The sequence below is a fragment of the Paroedura picta genome, chromosome 13 (assembly GCF_049243985.1).
Source record: "Paroedura picta isolate Pp20150507F chromosome 13, Ppicta_v3.0, whole genome shotgun sequence".
Classification (NCBI taxonomy): domain Eukaryota; kingdom Metazoa; phylum Chordata; class Lepidosauria; order Squamata; family Gekkonidae; genus Paroedura; species Paroedura picta.
This window is the reverse complement of record NC_135381.1, coordinates 206,480-227,851: the sequence shown is the minus strand read 5'-3', so window position 1 is coordinate 227,851 and position 21,372 is coordinate 206,480. Positions and strand designations below refer to the sequence as shown.

The following is a 21,372-nucleotide window of genomic DNA, read 5'->3' as shown; positions in this document are numbered from 1 at the left end:
ACCAGTCTTAAGCACCTGGGAACACACACATGCTCCTGAGCAGTGCCACATCTGGAGCAGCAGTTACTGTGCTGGCCAGGATGCCTAATGACAACCAGGATGTCCTGGCCACCTTCACCTCTTGGCCTTAAATTCTTCCCCTGAGAGGGTGACCACCTTGCTTGAGAAGATGGATTGTGGAACATGTCCAGGTAAATGCCAACCCGGGGTCAGGAAGCAGTTAGCCCAGAGATCCTGAAGGTTTTTGACCCTCCTCTGGACATAGAGTAGGGTCCCTGGTGTGTGTAAGGGTAGGGGGGCGCTAGCTGTGAACTTCCTGCATGGTGCAGGGGGTCAGAGTAGATCAGCCTCAAGACCCCTTCCAGCTCTGTGTTTCTGTGGATGCAGAAACACCTATGGGCAGGATTCCACAGGGTGGAGAGAGGTTTGGCCCCAGGTTGTGGCCTATACAGCACGGGGCCCTGCTGACTGGGGGACCCAGCCCTCCTACCCTGCTGAAAGGCCCAGCCGCACCCATAGCACCAGTGCTCTGCTGCAGGGCTCAGCTCCTCCCTGCCTCGCTCCTGGGAAGGGTCAAGGAGAGTGTGGTTACTCAGCGGGCCTAGGGAACCCTGACGCCCCACCCTCTCCCCCCGCCAGCCCTTCTTCTCTATCCCAGCAGAGCCCCCCTTGGCGAAAGCTGCTCACCAAAAAGGGCCAGCAGAGTCTGGAGGGCAAAGTGCATGGTCCGGCGGCTGGCCTGCTTGCCCGTCTTCAGGATCACCTCCTCCTGGCCCACTTCACAAAGGTCGAAGCCTGCCATCAACACACAGTACAATGCCAGCGCCTTGGAAAGGCCACCAGTCACCCCTCTGCCAGAGCCCCGTCCACGGCAGCTGTGATGCCAGGACATGGAGCCCCCCAGCTGCCCCGCAGGGCCAGGCAGTCCCCCCCCCATTCCTGGCTGCCCCAACCCTACCTAAGGCCGCCAGGAATTCATGGCAGCCCGGCAGCCGCCACAGCTGGACGCTGATGGAGACCTGGATGGGTGCCAGAGCGAAGTCCTGCTCCTTCTCCCCCACCTGGAGTTGTACCAGCACCTGGTGGAGCTGAAGGCGAGAGCACCTGAGGCACAGCCCAGTGCAGGCAGCCCCCCATCCTCCCCCTCCCCCCACCGTGAGAGTTATCGAGGAGCAGAAGAAGAGAACAGCAAGGCCAGGCAGGGCGGTGGGCAGGGCAGTCTCTCTACCTGGAGTGGGACACTGCGGGGGGGTGGGGGGGGGAGAGAGAAACACCCGCAGTAGGAGGACACTGGCAGGGGAGGGGGCAGCTTATGGGTGGCCCCCATACTCACCATTCCGACCATGTTTTTAACAGCCTTTGGCAAGCAGAAAGGAGAGAGAGCGAGAGAGAGAACAGGGAAGGTTGGTGAAGAGTGCAAGCCAGACTGGGTGGGGGAGAGGGATGGCCGAGGTTCCTTCCGAACTCCCAAGGGAGCCAGACTGGGAAGGGGTGGGCAGAAGCTACTCCAGAGGCTCACCTGCCCAATGAGCTGCTCCCCACTCTCGGAGGCGGCAGTGAGCTTGCAAAGAGCTTGTAGGGCGGCATTCGGCAAACCTGCAGAGGCAGAGGGGCCCGGTTAACCCCAGCCAGGAAAAGATCAGCCCCGGCAGGGCAAGGCAAACAGGATGGGGGGCAGCACCTCTCCCTGCTTCCACCCCCCCCCCCCGACTCACCAAGAAGGGCCTGCAGGGTGGTGCTGCAGCGCTGCAGCCGGTCACCCGGGTCTGCTGTAGGGAAAAAGACGGCGGCTGGCAACCCACTGGCGGGGGGGTCCAGCCGGAAACCGACCGCGGTCAGCAGCGCCTGCCAGCCTGGAATGCCACCGACTTTGTTTTCCACGCTCTGCTGTGAGGTGTACATGGAGTTGTGCTGTCCGCTGTGGATGCGCTGCAGGGACTTCTCCACCTGCACAGGGAGGAGGACAGCGGAGAGCATGGGGCAGGGCTGGGGTAGGGGGATGCCTGGCCACCAGGGAGCCTGCAGTTGGTGGGGGTGGCTTCAGAATCCTTCTGGTGCACCCACTGCCCTGGCCCCTTACCAGGTGCAACAGAACTCGAAGGGCATCACGTGCTCGCTCTGGGTGCTGGAGGATGTCCGACAAGGCCTGGCCAACCAGAGAAGATGGGCTGTTCAGCTTCACATCACTCCCAATTAGCAGGAAGCCTACAGCAGGAGAAAGAGCCCTCAGCCACTCATGGCGCAGGTCAATCTGGGGGGGGGGGGGCAGGGGGCCTCCAGTCCCCTGCCCAGGCCAAAGGACGGCAGCACACAGACAGCCCCCCACTGTGCTCACCAGAAAGCAGATGTGTCCTGGTCTCTTTCTGCAGGAGGAGAGTAGAGCTGTTTTTTTTATGCTCTGCTTTCCACTACCCGAAGGAGTCTCAAAGCGGCTTCCAGTCACCTTCCTTTCCTGTGAGGTCAGTGGGGCTGAGAGACCACTGAGAGAACTGCTCTCTGAGAACAGCTCTAACAGGACTGTGACTGGCTGAAGGCCACCCAGCTAGCTGCACATGGAGGAGGAGCCGGGAATCAAACCCAGCTCTTCTGACTAGAGGCCATCACTCTTAACCGCGACACCATGCTGGCAGGGGGAGGAGCATCACACATGATGTCTTTTGTACTTCCCAGCCCACAAAGAGGGGCTGTTGCTCCCTCCTCCCCAAAGGAACCACGGTTGGTCCTAGTGCTCTCGTCTGCAGTGCCCTGTTCCCCCACCCCCACCCCTGGTGCAGCAGCCCTGAATTCCTGACCTGCCCAGTTGGATGGGTGGGAGAACTGCTGGTTTGCCTGCAGAGTCCTCATGGCCTCGCCCAAGGCAGCGCTGGCTTTGAGCCCATTCAGCAGAGCCGTGTAGAAAGTCTGCATAAGCAACTTGGAAGCAGCCACTGGGGCTGGCCACAGGGAGACCAGGACGCACTGTGCCCCGGCCGCCAGGAAGGCCCGTGTCAGCCCAACCACCCCATCAGCGGTGACTTTGCTGCTAGACTCCTGGCAGGAGCCCAGGACCACCAGCTTGGTGGGCAGACGCAAGTCCAGGATGTCTGCCGCGGTGAGCAGGAATTCCTGCAGGGGTGGGCAGTCAGACAGGCTCTCAACGTCACTGGCGCTGTCGTCCTGCATGCGCAGGGACTCGGGGATCGTGTAGGAGTTGCCGAAGCAGCCTTTGCCAGTGGCAGCCGTGCTCTCAGCGTTGGGCGTCAGGACCAGAGCCGCCAGCTTCCAGGAAATGTGAGTGGCAAAATGCACACACTCTGCCTGCGCCAGGGCGCTCATCACCCGCTCCTTGGTAGCGAGGCTGCCCACCAGCGGCTGGCAGCCCAGGAGCTCCGACACAGCATAGGCCTCCTCCTCGGCCGAGGGCATGGGGCCCCACAGCCAGCGGTCCATCACGGAAGAGGGCAGCTTGGGGTTGCTGATAACTGCGGCCATGGAGGGAGAGCCACTGTAGACCGCTGAATTCTTCTTCAACTGGCTCTGGAGAGAAACCACATTGCCAGGCTGAGTGTCCACTGTGCACCTCCTTCCACCCTAGCTGCTCATACAGGCAGTCCCGGGAGTGGGTCAGCCCTGGGTCTAGTGCTCCCCTCCCCTAAGAGGAGTCCTTGTTTGGCAGGCAGGTGGGATTCAGATGCCAAGAGGACCTTCCGCTGCCCGCCAGCTGATCCAGGGGCCAGACTCCAGTGGCTTCTGGGGGACCCACCCACCCACGGTTGCTGCAAACAGGTGGTGCCCTCCTTGTGGGGTGGGGGTTGCTGCTAGCTGAGCTGCCTCATCCTAGCTGGGAGGGGGGGAAGGGTACAACAGGCAGTGATTAGTGGACTTCAGGGTGTGGGGGGAGATCAGCCCACAGCCTCCTGCGGTGCACCAAGTCAGAAGGCGCAGCCAGGGAAGCCCCAAAGCCCAGGACCTGGGGGGGCGGGGGGCTCACCTTGGTGTGAGGACTCAGGGCCTGGAGGGAAGGTACGGCCAGGAGGCTGAAGCGCTCGTAGAGGTATTCATTGGACGCGCTGCCCTTGAGGAGGGCAAAGGGGATGAGGTACAGCTCCCCCTCCAGAACCAGGGTGAGATGGCGATGGCGGCCCACTGGCCCACTGGAATGCATCAGGCCCTGGAAGACAGGGATGGGGGGGGGGGCTCTCAGTGGATGCAGACAACAGAGCCACCAGCAGCGCAACATAGCCCCCCCCCCCCCCCTTCAGCAGCAGCGGCAGCAGCAATGACAACTTCGCCGAGGGGCAACACTCCCCACCTGGAGGCCCCCCTCGCTGTCGCTTTCTTTCTCCCACCCCCGTCTTTCTCATTCACCAGCTCCCTCTGCCGTGGCTCAGGGCCAAGGGCTTTCCTCCTCAGTTTGCCGTCTGGACTGGAGCAGGCAATGCTATCAAAATGCTATTCTTGCATGTCTGTCCTACAGAATTAGCTCTCTGTTTTCACTTTTTTATTTTTCCTGCTTCTCAGAAGCCAAACCTTACATAGCAGAGGGAGGAATAGTTTGCAGCACTCTCTAAAGTACTTAAGGAGAGTCACAGTTATGCTTGTGGAAAAGGAAGGAATTAATACCTTTAAATTTTGTACACATATCTAAGGATCCATGCTAACAAAGTTAAAATGATGTAAAATGAAGGAAGCCAGCATTTGCCTGTGTTTCAGCCAAATCACCAGTTACGAGGGGAAATGCTTGTATCCTAGTAGAGTCATGCATGGCTGGCACATTTGTGCGAAATGAGAACACCAGCCCTTTAAAGAACCATGGTTAGTGTGAGAGCGCCCCCCCCCCCCACAGGAACCTCCCAGGCGGCTGCCTCTGCTATCGGCCCCAGCCCTTCTCCCGAGAGGCTGGATTGCACCCTGCAGTGGAGCCTCCAAGGCCAAGGTCTTAGGAGGGAGGCTGTGGAAAGTATAGGGGCCAAGCCACATGCCAAGGGGCTAGAGGGAGGCAAGCTTCCCAAGACAGTCTTATATGTATTTCACACACACACCCCTGTTGTCTCTTGCCTTCCCTCCCTGAGTAGAGGTGAGGGCAGCCTCTGTCTTCATGGCACCTATCCAGGGGTGAGTCTGCACTGGGCTTTTTATCCCAGGTGACTCCGAATTAAAGAAAGTCATCTACACATTATTCAATTTCCATTTTGATATTTAATGCTTTAAATTTTCACTCTGCAACATCTATGATTGATCTGCAGTGACACTGTTTCCCCTGCGATATCCAGGAGTGTATATAACTTCCTACATTTGAGGAAACCACTCAGAGAGCCCCAGTATTAAGTGTAGAGGTTCTGCATTTTGCCAGATTAACTTCCTCCTTGGAGCCTCTGCAACGCTGATATAGCGAAGCAGTCTGTCGCTGATTGGTCAGGGCATCAGTTCAAACACTGCCTGGTTCCCGACTGCCATTCCCTCGCAAGACTTATTTTTGCCCTCATTTTGGATCTATTTTAAAGTGACTGCGCTCCATAAGCCCACACTTCTCTCAGCAGAGCTGTGCCTCTTGGATTTACTTTCCCCTCCTTGTTCTCTGTGAGGCTGCTGCCTCCCCTCCCCATCACGCTCCTGCAGGAAAAGGAAGATAAGCAAGCAGCCTCACGCTCCACTTGCCCCCCTCCCCCCCAATCAAGCAGGAAGGAGACTGAAAATTGGGATAATGTAAATGCAGAAGGGTGATGTGTTTAAAATCAGGAAAAAGGAAGGCTGCAGATATGGGTCCAAATCAACCAGAATTCAGCAAGATTTATAGTGGAAAAAAATGTGAGTACAAATTCTACCCAGGTCTCCTGATGAGGTCTCCTGCTGCCCCCAAAAGCCTGGGTTGTACCCCCCCTCCAAGAGCCCCCCGGCTTCTTCATTAGAGGTATCGACAGGGCCAGAGAGGGTGGGGCAGCTCATGACTCACCCCTTCCATAGGCCCAATCAGCAGGTCGTAGAGGGCGCGTAGCGGGTTCTGGCTGAGACAGCTAGGATGGCGGGGCAGTGAAGAGGTGGCATCCCTGGAGGGGGAGATCGGGCTGCTGAAGAGGCTGTTGGTGCTCTGACAGCTCCTGTGGAAACAAGGGGGCATGTGGACGGGCAGCTGAGGAGAGCCCCACCCCAAGGCCCTCTCCCCTTCCAGCACCAGACGTCAGCTCCTTTCTGTCCCTGCCCATCCTGCAACCAGCTGCTCCCCCAGCAGCCCATTCGCCAAAGCTGCAAGGGGGGCTGGATTGCCACAGCAAAGTCAGCTTCATGGGGGCTGCAGTTGAGGAATGTTTTGGATGGGTTTGGTTGGTTCCTTATGGAGCAGGCTGTCCGCTGAAGACCAACTGTCACTTGTCTTGTGGAATTCCCCAGGGCTCCATCTTATCCCCCAGGATGTCTGCGGTGCTCAGCCCTTCAGAGGCCTCACTGTGGGTTTGAGAGGCTATTGTTCTCCCTATGCTGATGTTTCCTGACTTGCTATTACTATATCCAGATCTCACAACGAGGCTTGGTTGTGCTGCTTACATGGCAAGTTCGAAGTGAGTCCTGACAAGACAGAGGGGCTGTTTGCAAGGAAAGCTAGCTTCCGGAAGGATGTGGGGTATCGCTGCTTCACATTTTTGGTGGGGTGTCTATTTATTCATGACTTAGAATTTTTTAATGCCGCCTCTCCAGGAACATGCCTGAGACAACACTAAATAAAATAGTAAAAGGCAAACAGTTAAAAGTAGGAATTAAATCTCAGCATATTTGGAGGGAGGGGGAGCTCAACATAAAAACACAGAGTGTAAGTCAGAGGCTGCTTAAAATGAGTTTCCACCTAAGCTCACCTGGTTTTTACTATCTTCCACCTTTATCACCCGCACTCTGCACTGTGCATGGTGAGGCAGGCCTCAGACATTTTTCCATTCACGTTTTTTTCTGGTTCTGTAAAATTAATCCCGTTGCATTGACTGGATATCTGCCTGCCTGCCTGCCTGCCTGCCTATAAATGACATATATGGATAAATTGATAGAAGATGTTGCTCCCAGGGGACGGAATCTCACCAGATGCCCCTGTCTCCATTTCCAGGGAGGCAAGCGCTTTCAGGAGAGGGCTCCACTCACCACCCTTCCTCTGTCTTGCCCAGGATGCCATTCCATGCTCCTTGACTGGCTGCCTCGGGGGGCCCTTCCATCTTTCCCTGCAGCAGCATTCTCATGGACACTCTCATGGAGACAAGGCTGCACCCTTTGACTCCCCTCCTTCACCCCTGGCCAGCATACAGTCCTGAGCAGGCCTCCTTCTGCCCATGGCCCCTTGCTATGGTCGAAGATTTGTTCTGCTCTCTTAAGGCAGCAGAAAGGAATAAAGATGCTGCTCTCAAGGCCCTCTCAGGTCGACATCTATCTGCTTCCAAAACTTGGGTGGTGGGTCCAGTTCCCAGGTCAGTTTGAAATACAGGAGAGGGAGGACAATAAAATCAGAGTCCAGTAGCACCTTTAAGACCAACAAAGTTTATTTCAGGGTGTGAGCTTTCAAGTGCAAGCCCTCTTCTCCAGCAGGGGGCAGCAGCTGCTACCATCTGGTCACCTTCCCGCCCACACCCGAGGATTTTTTCCCGTGGTAACACTGGGCACACTTCACAAAGATTCCTCCTTGACCTTCTAAGCAAGATGCAAAAGAAATGATTTTGCTACTGCCAGGCTGAATGCAAGCAGCAATGTGATTGGGATGTGAGAGGGGGAGCACTGCCACATGCTGGTGCTGAGGGGAAGGAATGTCCTGCTGCCGGCCGCCTGGAGCCCTGGCACCCTCCAGAACTCACACATCCCTTCACGGAACACATCTAACATGAAGGGGGAGAGGGCTGTCTTCCTTCTTGCAGCAGATTGGCTGGGTCTGTTCCGGTCTGATTTCAGGCCTGGCTACTGCGGGCTCAGCCGGCCTGGGCCAGAAAGCATTGCTGCATTGATTACCCCGGATCTCCAGGTGGCTTTCAATACCATCAGTCACAGTGTCTTTTGGGACCGCCTATCTGGACTGGGATTGGGAGGGACCACCCAGGCCTGTCTCAAGGGGAGGTTTCAGGGTGTGAAGCCAGGACGCTGCTGCTCTGCCCCTTTGGCCCACAGAGTCCCCCTGAGTCCTGTGCTTTCAGCCCAGGATTTCAGCACAGATGCAAAAGTGCCAGGAGAGAGATTTGGGCAGATGACTCCCAACTCTCCCACAGAGGCTACAGCCAGTTGCCCAGGGGCAGTTTTGGAATGGAGGAGAGAGGACAGGCAGAAACTGAGCCCAAAGGAAGCAGAGCCGTTCTTGCTGGGGTGGGGTGGGAGTCGAGGAGCGCATCAGGGACTGGGATACCTCTCGTCCCGGGTGGAGTTGCACTCCCGCTCCCAGGGCTGGCTGTACCTGTTGAACAGGTTGTTCCTGCTAACCATCCGCAGGAAGCCAGTGGGGTCCGTCACGGAATGCAGCTTGTTGTTCGTCTCCTCAAACTGCTGATCTATGATGTCTCCCGCCTCACTCTCAGTCTCGCTGCTGGCACAAGGGCTGGGGAAGAAAGAAGGCCCAGAGGTCACCAGTTGTTGTATACAATGGTGTGTTTGAAGCCAGAGCCAGAATCCATGTGCAAGCCAAGCCCAGATGTGGGGCACAGAGGTTTGGGCATTGGGCTGGCTGCAGGGGGGGACGGGACATCTGGCCTTAAATGCCCACGTGAGAACAAAAGCTGGGGAAGGAGGGGCAAAGTGAAAATATGTGGCTCCAAAGTTCTTGAAGGACAAGTGAAAGCTATAGAACTAACACTGAAGTGTGGCATCATCTGCAGATAAATAAATCTGTGGATTGGGACCACAGTGACAATAAACAGTTTTTCCTGGAAATGTGGAGGAAAGGCACTCAGATTTGTAGAAAATGGAAATTAAGGAATTTAAACACACCTGCCTCTAACTCCTGTGCCAGGAGATGGGGCAGGGGGGAGCCCTTACTGTTCCCCCCCCCAACCGGCAAAGAGAGAATCAGGCGGGTAATGCAGGAGTCTTCACAACGCCCCACAAAACCAACAACCTAGGAGTAGGGCCTTCACTGCCCCCCTGCTGAGCCAACAACGGGGGAAGGGCTGCAGGAGTCCTTGCCACCCCAGCTAAGCGGGCAAGGAAGGAGTCAGGTGGGAAGGCACAGGAGTCCACCCCGCCACCTCACTGAGGTAGCAACCAAGGTCTCAGGAGGGAGCAGGAGGGCGGCAGCAGGCGGGGCAAGGGGGGGATGTAACAGTAGCCCAGAGAGCACGGGGGAGAAGCCCAGGTAGGGCTGGTGATGGAGGACAGGAACCAAGCCCAATGGTAGCCATGGGGGAGGGGAGCTGGTGCCGCCCCAGGGGATTCCCTCTTGCGAGTGTCGCAGGTCTACGTAAAAAAACAGTAATAAATAAGAAGCCTCAGTGATGCCAGCTTCCTGTTCTGCCACACACACACTCACTTTAACCCCATCCTTCCCCCAAGAAGTTTCAGACAGCACACATCTCTTCTCACCCCACTCCATTCCACCCCACGACAGCCGATGCCCAGTGCCTGTTTTTGCTACTATGAAGCTTCCGAATAGTTTTCAAAGGCAGTCCCACATAGGGAGCGTTACAGTAGTCTAATAGGGATGTGAACAGAGCTATCAGCTAAAATGGAAGCTGAGAGCTAAGAGAACCTGAGACACACATTTCGGTAACATTATAACACTATTCAATGACCAACTTCAAAAGGTGGCATAGGGCTTCCCCCTTCCACACACCACCTTGTCTTGTTAACCCCGCCTTCCAAATACCTGCTCCACTGACCTGGTGCCAAACAATGCCAGGCCCTTGGCTCTGCTGTAGTGATCCACAGAGAGTTTGTGGACCACCTGAGTCATGCCACACAAAGTGGCAGACACCATTTGGGGTCAAAGGGCCTTTGCAGGACCCCATCACACCCAGCTGCCCAGGAGGCAGTGCTTCTTTTGCAACTCGAGTGGATTAAGGCCCTTCGTGAAGCAGCTGGTCCTCTCTGTATTCCAGACCCATGAAAAACCATGCACTGCAACAGACTTACAGGGAAGAGAATTTCATGTGTAAAGCACTTGTTAATCTCCTCCTCTGCCAAGAAAGCTCCAAGCAGGCTAGTGTGGCAAATGGACCAGCTGCCGTATTTATGAGCTCCCTTTGCTGGTGTTTCATCAGACTGGAGGGAGGTGAGCAGCAGAGTGCTCCAGGGCTTGGTACTCGGTCTGGACATTTTCAACATTTTTATCAGTAATCTGGATGAGGAGGTGGAGGGACTCCTCATTAAATTTGCAGATGGCACCAAATTGGGGGAGTAGTTAACACCCATTTTCTGAACATGCTGGAAACGTGGGCAAAAGAGAACAAGATGCAACTCAATAAGGAGAAGTGCAGACTTGTACACTTGGGCCACAAAAATGAGCAGCAGGCCTCCTGGATGGCAGATACCCTTCTGGGGAGCCAGCCGTGTGGGTGAACGAGATCTTGGGGCCCTTGTGGACCGTAAGCAAAAGAGGAGCAGAGAGGGTGATGTGGCAGTAAAGAAGGTGAATGCAGCCCTTATTGGGCTGCATCAAGGGAGGCATCCTATTGAGGAAGGAGCCGGAAGGAGCTGGCAGGAGACCCTGCCTGCTGGAAGAGAGGAGGCCACCGCAAAGGCACAGTCACACTCACCGCATGTCGTCAGGCTCCACTCCCAGGGCCTCTCGCACGCCGGAGCTGAGCTGCTCAAGAGCGGAGCTGGTGGCAGCCTGGAGGTTTGCACCGCTTTCTGCAAAGTCTGCAGAGTCTTCAGCTGGGGCATCGTTCAGGCAGCATTCGTGGAACTTCAGGATCCCTGGAGGCACAGGGAGGAACAGCCTGAGGCCAGGGCGGGGGTCCCCTGGCCAGGCCACAGCTACCCGCTCCACTCCCAGAACCCATGGGGCAGAGGGGAGCAGCAGCCGTGCCCCTGGCTCAGTCCTCTTTCCCAGCTTCCCACACAGCCAGCAACACTTCCCGGGGCCCTGCGGAAAGGGTGGAAGTTGGGGGCCAAAGAGTCAGCTCCTAGAATGCCTACACATTGCCCCAACAGGGCCACAATCATCTCTCCACATTGCATGAGGAAATCACAGAAGATCCTCAAAGATGCTTTAGGATGCTTTGGGCTGATCCTGCGTTGAGCAGGGGGTTGGACTAGATGGCCTGTACGGCCCCTTCCAACTCTAGGATTCTGTGAAAGACCTGGAGCAGAGCAGAAAGAGCATGGAAAACAACTATAACTCCTCTGAGCATGGCTTAGCTTCTCAAAACCAACATTTTAAAGTTGGGGGATCAGGCAAATTAAGCCACAAAGTAGCCCCCCCTCTCTAGTTTTGGTGGCTTCCAAGTTGGCCCTAGAACTCACCTGCCAGCTTCATTCAATACGAGACATTTGCTTATTTATCATGTGGCACATGCGTTGTATAGTCCGGAGATCCAGGGACTGGCTGGCAAGTGTTGAGAGGTGGCCTGCCGTGCCTGCCTCCGCGTCATGGCCCTGAGGCCTCCCCTCCAAATACTAACCGAGGATGCCTCTGCTTAGCTTCCACGACCTGCCAAGATGGGGCTGGCCAGCCTAATCAAGAGGACAAAGGCCCTTGGAATCCTCAGCTGCCTTGGTCTCTCCTGCAGTCTGGCACTGAAGAGTCACAGCCACTGAACAGTGACAGGTGAGAACACCGAGTCTTAGCAGGTGCTGAAGAGGTCTGTACAGAGAGATCTCCTCCACGCTAATTCCATTGCTCCTCATGAGTAAATGTGGGCAGCAAATGGATCCTCAGGTTCATCTAGAAATGACGGGGGAGGTATGGGGCAGGACTCCTGCCTGATCCTTTGGAATCCCCTTCAATACATGCATGGAAAAGCTTAGGAAAGCCCAGCAAGAGCAGATCCCCTTCTGCTGCCAGACCCTGTGGAATATCCCTGCTGGCTCGAGGCAGAGGAAGGGGCTCACATTCCAAGCAGGATGACTCCAAAAAGCAGCTGGGAGCACAGCCAGCTGCACTGTCACCCAAAGATTTGCTTTCCAGCCCCTCTAGGTCCTGCTTGCCTCCTGGAGCAGGACAAGAAGCCTCCCCCCCCACAGGAATCTCGGAGCCTGCATTTCTCACCAGCTGAAGGGCAGGACTTCGGCAAGGCCCCCCCATGCCCCCCAGGCCTGGCTCCCCATCCCAGCCCCAGCGGCAGACCTACCTGTCCCAGGTGCCAGCAGCCAGCTGTAGAGGTATCCTGCTGCCAAAGAGTAGTACAGCACCAGACCCCGCTGGCTGTGGACAGTCTCCAGGACTTGGTCCACTGTCACAGGGGAGTAGGGGTCAGAGTCCTGTGGGCCCGTCTGGCGCTCCACCAGCAGGTCAGCGAAGGCTCTTGTCCGGCCTCGTTCCGCCACTGCCAGGGCCTCGTCGTGGTGCCCTATAGCCAGGCATCCATACATTAGGGCCCCAGGAAGGCTTCAGAGGCACAGCCTGATGAGAACCAAACCTGGCCACAGGAAGCGGGGTGGGAGAGGCTGTCCCCCAGGACACCAAACTGCTGCCCCCAGGCAAAAGCAGCTAGGCACAGACCAGCCCACACTGTCCAACCCTCTTGCTGGCCATGGGGGTCCCAAGGTTAATGGAGGGCATTCCTCGCTTACCCAAACTGACCAGCACCCGCTGCAAGACCTGGTAGGAGGATGTCTGCAGGTCAAAGAGGGAGAGTTTGTAGTCGGTGCTCAGCTGTACCTCATGCCGGATGGTCTCAAAGAGGGCCGAGGCCCGGTAGAGCTGTGGGAGAGGGAGAGTCCATTGAGGTAATCCTGGTTTCACTCCTGGGGTAGCAGCACACTCACTGGGGATGGGACCTGGGTGCAGCCCCCGCCCCAATCCTGCTGCTGCAGACCTGATGCTGAGCCTCCTCCAGGTTTCCACTGGCCCAAAGCGCAAGGCCGAGGCTGTGCCGGATCTTGGCCTCATCTTCCCTGCGCCCCAGCTGCTCCGCCAGCCTCAACCCTGCAGAGAAGCAAAGTGGAATCGGCCACACGGTCCAACTGTGGGAGGAGGGCCCTGAGGCCACCAGTGGATCTCCAGCCAGAGGCCCACTCCCTGCAGCACAAAGCCACGAGAATTCAGGTGGCACCAGACCAGTCCATCTGTGCCCACAAGGCCCTACCCTGGCTCCAGTCAAGCCAGCTGGGCTGCCCCAGGCCAAGCACCTCTCCAGACACTCAAGAGCATGGTCCCAAGGATATGGGACCTCATGCTTCGTGGCCCCACCGCCCCAAGCCTGGCCGATCAGGTTTCCTGGTGGGACTGCCCTCTAAAGATGGGCTAATTTGTTCAGATAAGCTGAGAAGTACCCGAATCAATGCCGATTTGGGTATTTTTTGGGTGTGTCCAAGCTGAATCTCCCATCCCTAGACTTTTAACTGGCCTCCATTGTGATTCTCTGGTCTTGTCCCTTTTTCCCTACACAGGAAACAATGGAGGTTGAAAGAATGGATGAAAGAATTGGATCTCCTAGTCCAATCTTTTTGAAACTTGGGGGTTCTTTTGAGGAGGGGCTCCAGCAGTTATGCTGCAAGATGCAATTTGGCTGTAAATTTCCCATTGACTTTAATGGTGCCATAGGTTTGAACGGCACCAAATTAAATTGGCCAAACCTGAACAATCCGAATCCCTATATCGAACCATTGATTTGGCGGCCCGATCTTGCAGGTTCACCTGAATCTGAAAAGTACCCAATTGGTTTTCTGTGCCCCTCTCTACTGCCCTCCATGCAGTTCTCCCTCCCTCCCTGTGCCCTGGCTGCTCACCTTCCTGCAGGTACATGACTGCCTGAGAGTAGTTCTGCAAGGCGTGATGTGTCCGGCCCAGGCTGCTGTAGGAAGCTGTTTTAGCCACGAGGTCATTCATCTGGGCTGCAACGCTGAGATGCTGCTCCTGGTACACCACGGCCCTCTCAAAGGTTCCCAGGGCCTCGTAGGTCAGGCCCAGATTGCCATAGGCTCGGCCTTGACAGGCCGGGTTGTCTGTCTCCTCAGCGATCCGGAGGTCCAGCTGGTGGTACTGGAGGGCAGTGTCAAACTCGCCCATCTGCTGGTAGACGCTGCCCAAGCCGCAGGCCGCGCTGCCCTCCAAGGCCTGGTCCTTCATTTCCCGAGCGATGCTGAGCTGGCGCTCCAGGCAAGAGATGGCCTGCTCACAGTTGCCCAGCTGGCTGTGGAGAGTGCCCAGCTCCCCATAGGCCTGGGCTTTGTCAAAGGCCTCCCCAAGCTCGTGGGCCACCACCAGCCTCTTCTCAAAGCAGACCAGCGCTTGCTGCAAGCTCCCCATGGCCCTGCATAGGACAAAGCCACAGCCGCAACGTCAGTCAGTCCTCTCCTGGATCCCTTGACTGCAGCTGCAAAAGCCAAAACGGAGGCACGCCCTTGGCTGCACAAGCGGAGAGCGGACAGCAAAGAGTTATTCTGCACCAGCTCCCGGCACCTGCCCCAGCAGACGCGGTTCCTCTGGATGGGGCAATGTCAAGACCCCTAACCGAAGCAGAGGACTCTGCCGTTTGGCCCGCTCCCTGCCTACACACAGCCCTCAGCCACGCCGTGCACAGCGCAGCCACCCCCTCCCTCCCTCCCTCCCTCTGGGGCACCCCTTACCTGTGCCCATTGCCCAGGCCTCGGTAAGCCTTCACCTGGTCTTGCATGCGGTTCAGGCTCTGGGCCACAGACAGGTACTGCTCGTAATACTTGACGGCTTCCTCAAAGTCCCCCAGCGCTTCGTAGCAGTCTCCCAGGTGGCCAAAGGCTCGGCCCCTGTCCAGCACGGCCTCACTCCCACTCAGCTGCTGCAGCATGGCCAGCTGCTGCTCAAAGTAGCCAAGGGCCTCTTCCATGGCGCTCATGTTCATCTTGGTGATGCCCATGTTGCCATAGACCTGGGCCTCCATGCCAGGGTCCTTCAGCTTCTGGGCTAGGTCCAGCTGCTCCTCGTAGCATTTGAAGGCCATCGTATACTTGCCCAAGGACATGTAGACTGCAGCCAGGTGCCCCTGAGCTCGGCATTCCCCCGGCCCCTCACCCAGCTCTTGATACACTTCCAGTTCCTGAGTGTGGTAGCCCACAGCCTTGTCGTACTTCTGCACCAGGCGGTAGGCAGTGCCCAGAGCGGCGTAGGCGCTGGCTTCCAGCTTTCGGTCCGCGGCCTGATGGGCCAGGCTAAGCTGCTGCTCGTAGAACCGGATGGCGCCCCCCACGTCCTTCTTGCAGACAGAGATGTCGCCCAGGTTGCCGAGGGCCCGGAACATGGCCTGGGGGTTGCTGAGAGACTGGGCCAGAGACAGGAGGTATTTCTGGCAGTCCTCTGCCTTGCTGAACTGGGCCAGGGCCTTGAAGGCCAGGCCCAGGTTGCAGTAGGCTTTGGCTTGACTCAGCTTGTCACGCAGGTCCGTGGCCAGGGCCAGATCCTGCTCGTAATACTTCACCGCCTCCTCGTAGTTGCCCAAGCAATAGTGGGCATAGCCCAAGTTGTGGCACACTTTGCCCTCACCCTCCATGTCCTGCAGCTCCGGGGAGAGCTGCAAGTACTGCTCGTAGTAGGGGGCGGCCTGAGCAAACTCCCCCCGCGAGCAGTGGAAGTTGCCCAGGTTGCCCAGCGCCCGCGCCTCGCTCTGGATGTCCCGCAGTTCCCGGGCGATGTTGAGATGGTTCTGGTAGTGCTGGAGAGCCCGGTCATGAGCCCCGAGGGCCTGGTATGCCACGGCCAGGTTGCCGTGGGTGGAAGCTTGGGAGGCTCGGTCATTCACCTCCAGGGAGATCTGCAGCTCCTGCCGGTGGTACTTGACGGCCTGGTCAAAGAGGCCCAGGGCGTTGTAGGCATTGCCCATGTTGCCGTAGGCCCGGCCCTGAGCTGCGTAGTCGTTCAGCTCTTGAGCTATGGACAGGTGTGCCTTGTGCAGCTCCAGGGCCGTCTCGTACTCCCCCTTCATCTGGTGGATGATGCCTGTGATCCAGCAACCGGGCGGGAGGGGTGTCAGCAGCAGAGCCATGCCCAGGGCCACCAGAAGAGGACAGACTAACATCAGTGGCAACGAAAATATTTTCACAGTTTGAAAAATCAAGTTTTGCGCTACGACAAACCAACAGCATCTCTCCCCCCCCCAATCTAGGCTATGTTGCTGCCCCCCCCCAACCAGGACATCTCCTACCACAATGGTGACCAGTCTAGAGCTGGCAGCCCGTACAGAGGAAGGAGGCGGAAACACCTGCTGATCTTGCAGCAGAGTAGGCAGCAACATAGCCCTTGTGGCAGCTGAGGAGGCAGCATCCAGAGTGACCTCTGCAGGCCCTTCCACCTTGGGTGAAAGGCAGGAAGAAGCCTAGAGGTCCCCTCCTGAGCACTCAGCTTTGGGGCCACACGGCAAAATGGCCGATTGCTGTTGGAATGGCCTGCCAAGGGCAGGGAGGCCTGCGAAGCCAGGAAAGGCCAGGAGTGTGCCTTGCCTCAGGCCACCAAACCAGCAGCCCCTGAGAATCTTCTACAGAGGCCCGGGGAAGCCAAGCAGACCATCAGCTTCCTTCCCTGTGGTGGGGAGCCTCCCACCTTGCTGCCCCTGCCCAAGCTCATGAAGACTATGGTGGGGAGGGTTCAAGGCAGGTTCTGGCCAGGTTCCTACCAACTGACCTGCAGACTTCCCTGTTCCTCAGACCCTGAGCTCTGCTCCCATGACCAAGAGAAGGAGTCTGCCTGACTCCACAGCTCTGCCTAAGCATGAAAGTTCTCCAGGCACTGCAAGGGGAAACCGGCCAGCTGCAATCACCAAGAGCAGCTGGCACGGATGTCTGGTTAAAATTCAGGGGGCCCTGTGGGAGGGCCCTCTGGGCCACTGAGTCACCGCGGCCTCAATCCCAGCAACAAGCTCCAGCAGGGGAATCACTGACCCACTTGCCAATACAGCCCTACACTTTGCCTATTCCCCCGCCCCCCGTCCCTCCGGCTTGGGGACACGGATAAAGCCACGGAGTGCCACTGACCGAGATTGGAGGAGGCCCGCCCCTTGGCGGCCCGATCTTGCAGGCTCTCAGCAATGGCTAGTTGCTCCTGGTGATAATGCTTTGCCCTCTCCAGGTCCTGCAGGCAGCGAGCGGCATGGCCCAGGCCGGCATAGGCACGCATCTCAATGGGCTTCTCCCTCAGCTCCTGGGCCAGCGCCAGGACGTGGTTGTGGTACGACGTGGCCTTGTCGAAGCTGCGCCGGAAGTGATAGGCACTGCCCAGGTTGCTGTAGGCACGGGCCTCTTCCCGCTTGTTGCCCAGGTCCTTGGCGATCTTCAGGTGCTGCTCGTGGGAGCATACGGCATTCTCAAAATCACCCATGGCAATGTAGACAGCACCCATGTTGCCCAGCTCCCGTTGCCTCTGAGAGCTCGTCCTTGCCCTGCTTGGCCAGGAGAACACACTGCCTGTGGCTGGCCAGAGCATTGGGGTAGTCCCCAATGGCCGTGTAGACATGGCCCAAGCTGCTCAGGGCTGAGGAGGCTGCCTGCAAGCAACAAGAGAGGAAGGTGGTTGGCCTTAGGGAGTCTCAGGAACACACCCTCCCCTCCTCACCAGGCGGGGGCCCAAGAGGAGCATGGGGGGACAGGTGTCCAGGGCCCAACTGGGAGTCGCTCTATCAACCATGCACCTCCCATCACTAAACCAGCCGACCATATTTTGCACTGGGACTCGAGTGGGCCCTTCTTGGCAACACCCCCACCTTGAAAGCTGACTAGAAGGGCCATTGGTTTATAAGCTGCTCCTGGACTCAGATGCTATTCCGACAGGTTTGGCAATCCAGAAGGGCCAGAGCCTTCCTTTGGGAGCCTCATGGCACCTCCCCAGCCAGAGGTCCCCTGACACCAGATCTCCTCCTTCCCTGCAGGGCAGACAGGCCCCCCTTCCTCTTCCCTGCAGCTGACCCCCCCCCCCCCCGACATGAAGGCCACACCCAAGTGGTCAGATTGCCTGCCCCAAACACAAACACCCTGAGACCTGACCAGGGGAGTGCTAGCCCCCTGGGGCATGAAGCATGTCAGGTGCGCTGCAGACGGCTCCTCTCTGGACACAAAGGCTTGTAGGGCCAAACCGCCCCCCCCCCCCGTGCCCCGTGCTGAGGTGATGCTAGGCCTCCTAGTCCCATGCTGGAGATAAACCAAAGGGAAACGTTTGGCTCTGCAAGGCTGCAGGAGGTGATCCTCTTAGTGTGGGCAACAGAGACAGCCAAGGTCCCCTTGAGGGTAAGCAGAGGAGAGGGGCTGCAGGCCACTGCCCCATGTTCCCCCGGGCAGCACAGGACACAGCAATGGAGCTGTAAGGACTGTATGAGCCCCCAGGGCCTTCTTACCAGGGGGGAGCCAGCTGGGCAAATGACGGGGCAGTGGAGAGACACAATTTGCTGCTTGCTCCCCGAGGGCACCTATCAGCAATGGGGCAGGCAGTCAGGCAGCTTTCGCCTTTGCTGCTTAGAGAAGCTGGGCCAGAGGCCCTTTTGGCCTCAGCAGCATCAGCCGGCTTTCCTAGGTGAGCGGTACTGGGCAGCAATGGGGCCTTAGGCCTTTGCCCCTCTTATTCCTGGGCCCACCAAGCCGACATCAGGGATTGCAGGAAGCCCATCACTACCCTCCTCCCAGAGGATCAACCAGAGAGCTCCTCATGACCCCAGCAAGCTCAGTCACTGCCCCAAGGATGGCAGGCTGCCAGACCCCTGCTGGGGTTGGGGGAAAACCCACTTTGGCACCTCCCTGACCCACCCCCCAAAATTTGTGAGATGGCATTTGTGTCTTGGCTTTGCCGACAATGTGTGTGCGGCCCCTGCCACCACCTGAAACCTGCAGAGTCAGCTGCCAGCTCTACAAGTTTTGAACGGGGAGGAGGGAGTGGATGCGTGTTATTGGGGGGGGGGGAGCAGTGTTCAGGGCAAAGCTAAAATCACTGGCACAATGGTTTTTTTTTTGGGGGGGGGCAGCAGCTGCAAGGCAGTGGCCGCTGCCCCACATCACCCGCCCGCCTGAGATGCTCTGCAGAAGGTCTCCAGAAGTGAGACCCCATTCCAAAGCTTGCCCCACCTGGTCTCCAGAGCCCTCTCAGGGCTGCTCCAGGGGCATCTACCTCTTGCTCTCCCCCCACCCCATGGTTGGTGTCGCCCTCCTGCTGCCTACTACCTGGGCCCACCCCAAGCCCACCTGTTCCTGCAGGAAAGAGATGGGGTCCTGAGACTGCCAAGACAGCTGCCTAAACTGGCCCCCCTCCGCAAGAAACATAATGCGCTCCAGAGGCACTTCCTCCGCCTCCTTGGCCCCCCTGGGGGCCGAACCATTACCTCATTTCCGAACAGCCCAGAGCAAGGGCCTGCTGGTGGAATTCACATCAGTTCTGCTGCAACTGAGTAATAATTGTATGCTCCAAGGAGAGCAAGGAAGAGAAACTTGGCAAAGGGGCCAAGAAAAACAGCCGTGCGTTCAGAGGAAGCTCTGCGGTTAGGGTGATGTCATCAGGACGCGCCAGAGCAATTTCCTGAGGTAGGATCCAAAGGAAGCCCCGAGGCTCTGCTTTCTCAGAGGCCCAGTGGCCATTGGCTGGCCATGGCCACTAATTATGTGTCCAGATGTTGGGACGGGGCGCACGTTTACTCTGCCCCTCACCAAGGCTCACCACCGACGAGCCTGAGGCACAGAAACCGGCCTCCTCCTTGCCCCTTCAAGGCCCCTGGGCCTAGCTGGCTGAGCAAGAAAGGGTGCTGAGAACCGCCAGGCTGGCCTCCCTAGCCCTGGACCGCAGTTCTGCTGGAAGCACAAGGGACCTGTTTGTAGGGGCCGAAGCAAAGGTCAGGAAGGAATTTCCCGTCTGGCAGTCTCTGGGTGGCAAGGCAGGCTGTCAGGCTGCAGCCAGAGACCACACAACCCTTGCCTGCCTTGCAGCTTTGCGTCAACAGCCCCTCCTTCCACAGGTCTGGCTCACAGCACCCGTCCCACATACCCTGGAACGGCCTCCTCCTGCCCAGGGCTCCATGGAAATCCTCGCCCCTGGAGGGAGGAGGGGTGCAAGAGAAGCAGCCTGGTCCCCTGCCCCCTCCCCATAGGGACTCCGTCCCCTCCTACCTCTCTGTCCTTGAGCTTCATGGCCAGCATTAGCTGCTGCCGGTGGCTGGACAAGGCCTCTCGGTAGCTTCCTTTGGAGAAAAACGCTGAGCCTAGATTGCCATGAGCCCGGCATTCACCCATCTGGTCACCTGGAGGACAAGCAAGCAAAAGAGGGGGCTCCTGAGGGGGGGAGCAGGGCCACATGGTCCTGTCTGAGTTGGCATGGGCCTTCCGCCAACCACTCCACCTTGCTCCTCGGCATCTGGATTCAGTGGGAGAACTGATCTGAGCAGACTTGGTAGCTCTTGCGTGGCTTCTGGATTCCACCAGGGCAAAGACACAGAGCTCCTACTAATAGGGAGCCCCATGTCTCTTAGGCCAAGCCCAGCAGAGAGGGACCCACAGCCTCCTTGTGCATCCCAAGGCTTTTCGCTCAGCTTGGCCAGAATGATGCAGGCAGATGCCCCCTCTGGTGGCCACAGGGACAGGGCCTAGCAGGGCCAGCGACGCCCCCAGAGCCTTCCAGCCCAATCTGGAGCCATTAGCCTGGAGGCCAGAGGGAGACACACCAGTGGACCACCAAGGACCTTGTGTGGCCCAGCTCCTCCCCTCCCGCTAGGTGCAGAAGGCTCTCTTGGGGCAGGGGAGCTGTGACTCTCCTGCGCTCCCCAGGGCTAGCTACCTAAAGTCCTGGCCACCTCCAGGTCCTGTTGCATGTAGCTGGTGCTCTTCTCGCTGTTGCCGAGGGACCAGTAGGCGCTGCTCAGGGCGGAGAAGACGGACCCCCGCAGCTTCAGGCTGCAGGTGCCAATCCTCAAAGCGGCCTCCAGAACCACCACCGAGGCGCCATGATGGCCGGCTGTCAGCAGCTCCTGGCCGACCACAGAAACCACCACAAAGGGGCTCTTGTCCAGTTTCATCTTCTGCAGCTGCTGGTATGTTGGCTCCAAGGACTCTGTGGGGGGGGGGGGGAGAGAGAGCACTGTCAGCAGTTACACTCAAGGGCAGCTGCCTCATTCCGCCCCTCCAAGGGAAGCCGCCAACCCCAAAGAAGGCTTCAAGGAGCCATGCAGCTGGATCAAGCGCAGCACACGACATTAACACAGCAGCAATCCTGAGACACTTACTGAGACCTGAGACACTGCTTAGAGAAGCTGGGCCAGTCAGCAAAAGAAACACCGCCATAAGGCCTTAACATGCTTAACAAGAAGCCCTTTTTCTGTTTCTATTCCTTTCCAAAATCATGCCCTG

The 21,372-nt window shown here is 57.8% G+C and overlaps 1 protein-coding gene across 1 annotated transcript in view; it reads right to left on the bottom strand.

The window, feature by feature from the left end:
* The window catches only part of TTC28 (tetratricopeptide repeat domain 28), an 81,759-nt gene that overhangs the window by 4,191 nt on the left and 56,196 nt on the right, over positions 1-21,372 (bottom strand). Inside the window, 20 exon segments of the mRNA XM_077307924.1 lie at positions 688-795; positions 959-1,088; positions 1,334-1,357; positions 1,520-1,596; positions 1,716-1,947; positions 2,081-2,205; positions 2,793-3,516; positions 3,971-4,150; positions 5,933-6,077; positions 8,390-8,530; positions 10,683-10,845; positions 12,222-12,440; positions 12,664-12,793; positions 12,909-13,018; positions 13,822-14,345; positions 14,662-16,003; positions 17,035-17,413; positions 17,415-17,543; positions 20,140-20,270; positions 20,804-21,076. Of these exon segments, the coding sequence (XP_077164039.1) occupies positions 688-795; positions 959-1,088; positions 1,334-1,357; positions 1,520-1,596; positions 1,716-1,947; positions 2,081-2,205; positions 2,793-3,516; positions 3,971-4,150; positions 5,933-6,077; positions 8,390-8,530; positions 10,683-10,845; positions 12,222-12,440; positions 12,664-12,793; positions 12,909-13,018; positions 13,822-14,345; positions 14,662-16,003; positions 17,035-17,413; positions 17,415-17,543; positions 20,140-20,270; positions 20,804-21,076 (5,286 nt within the window).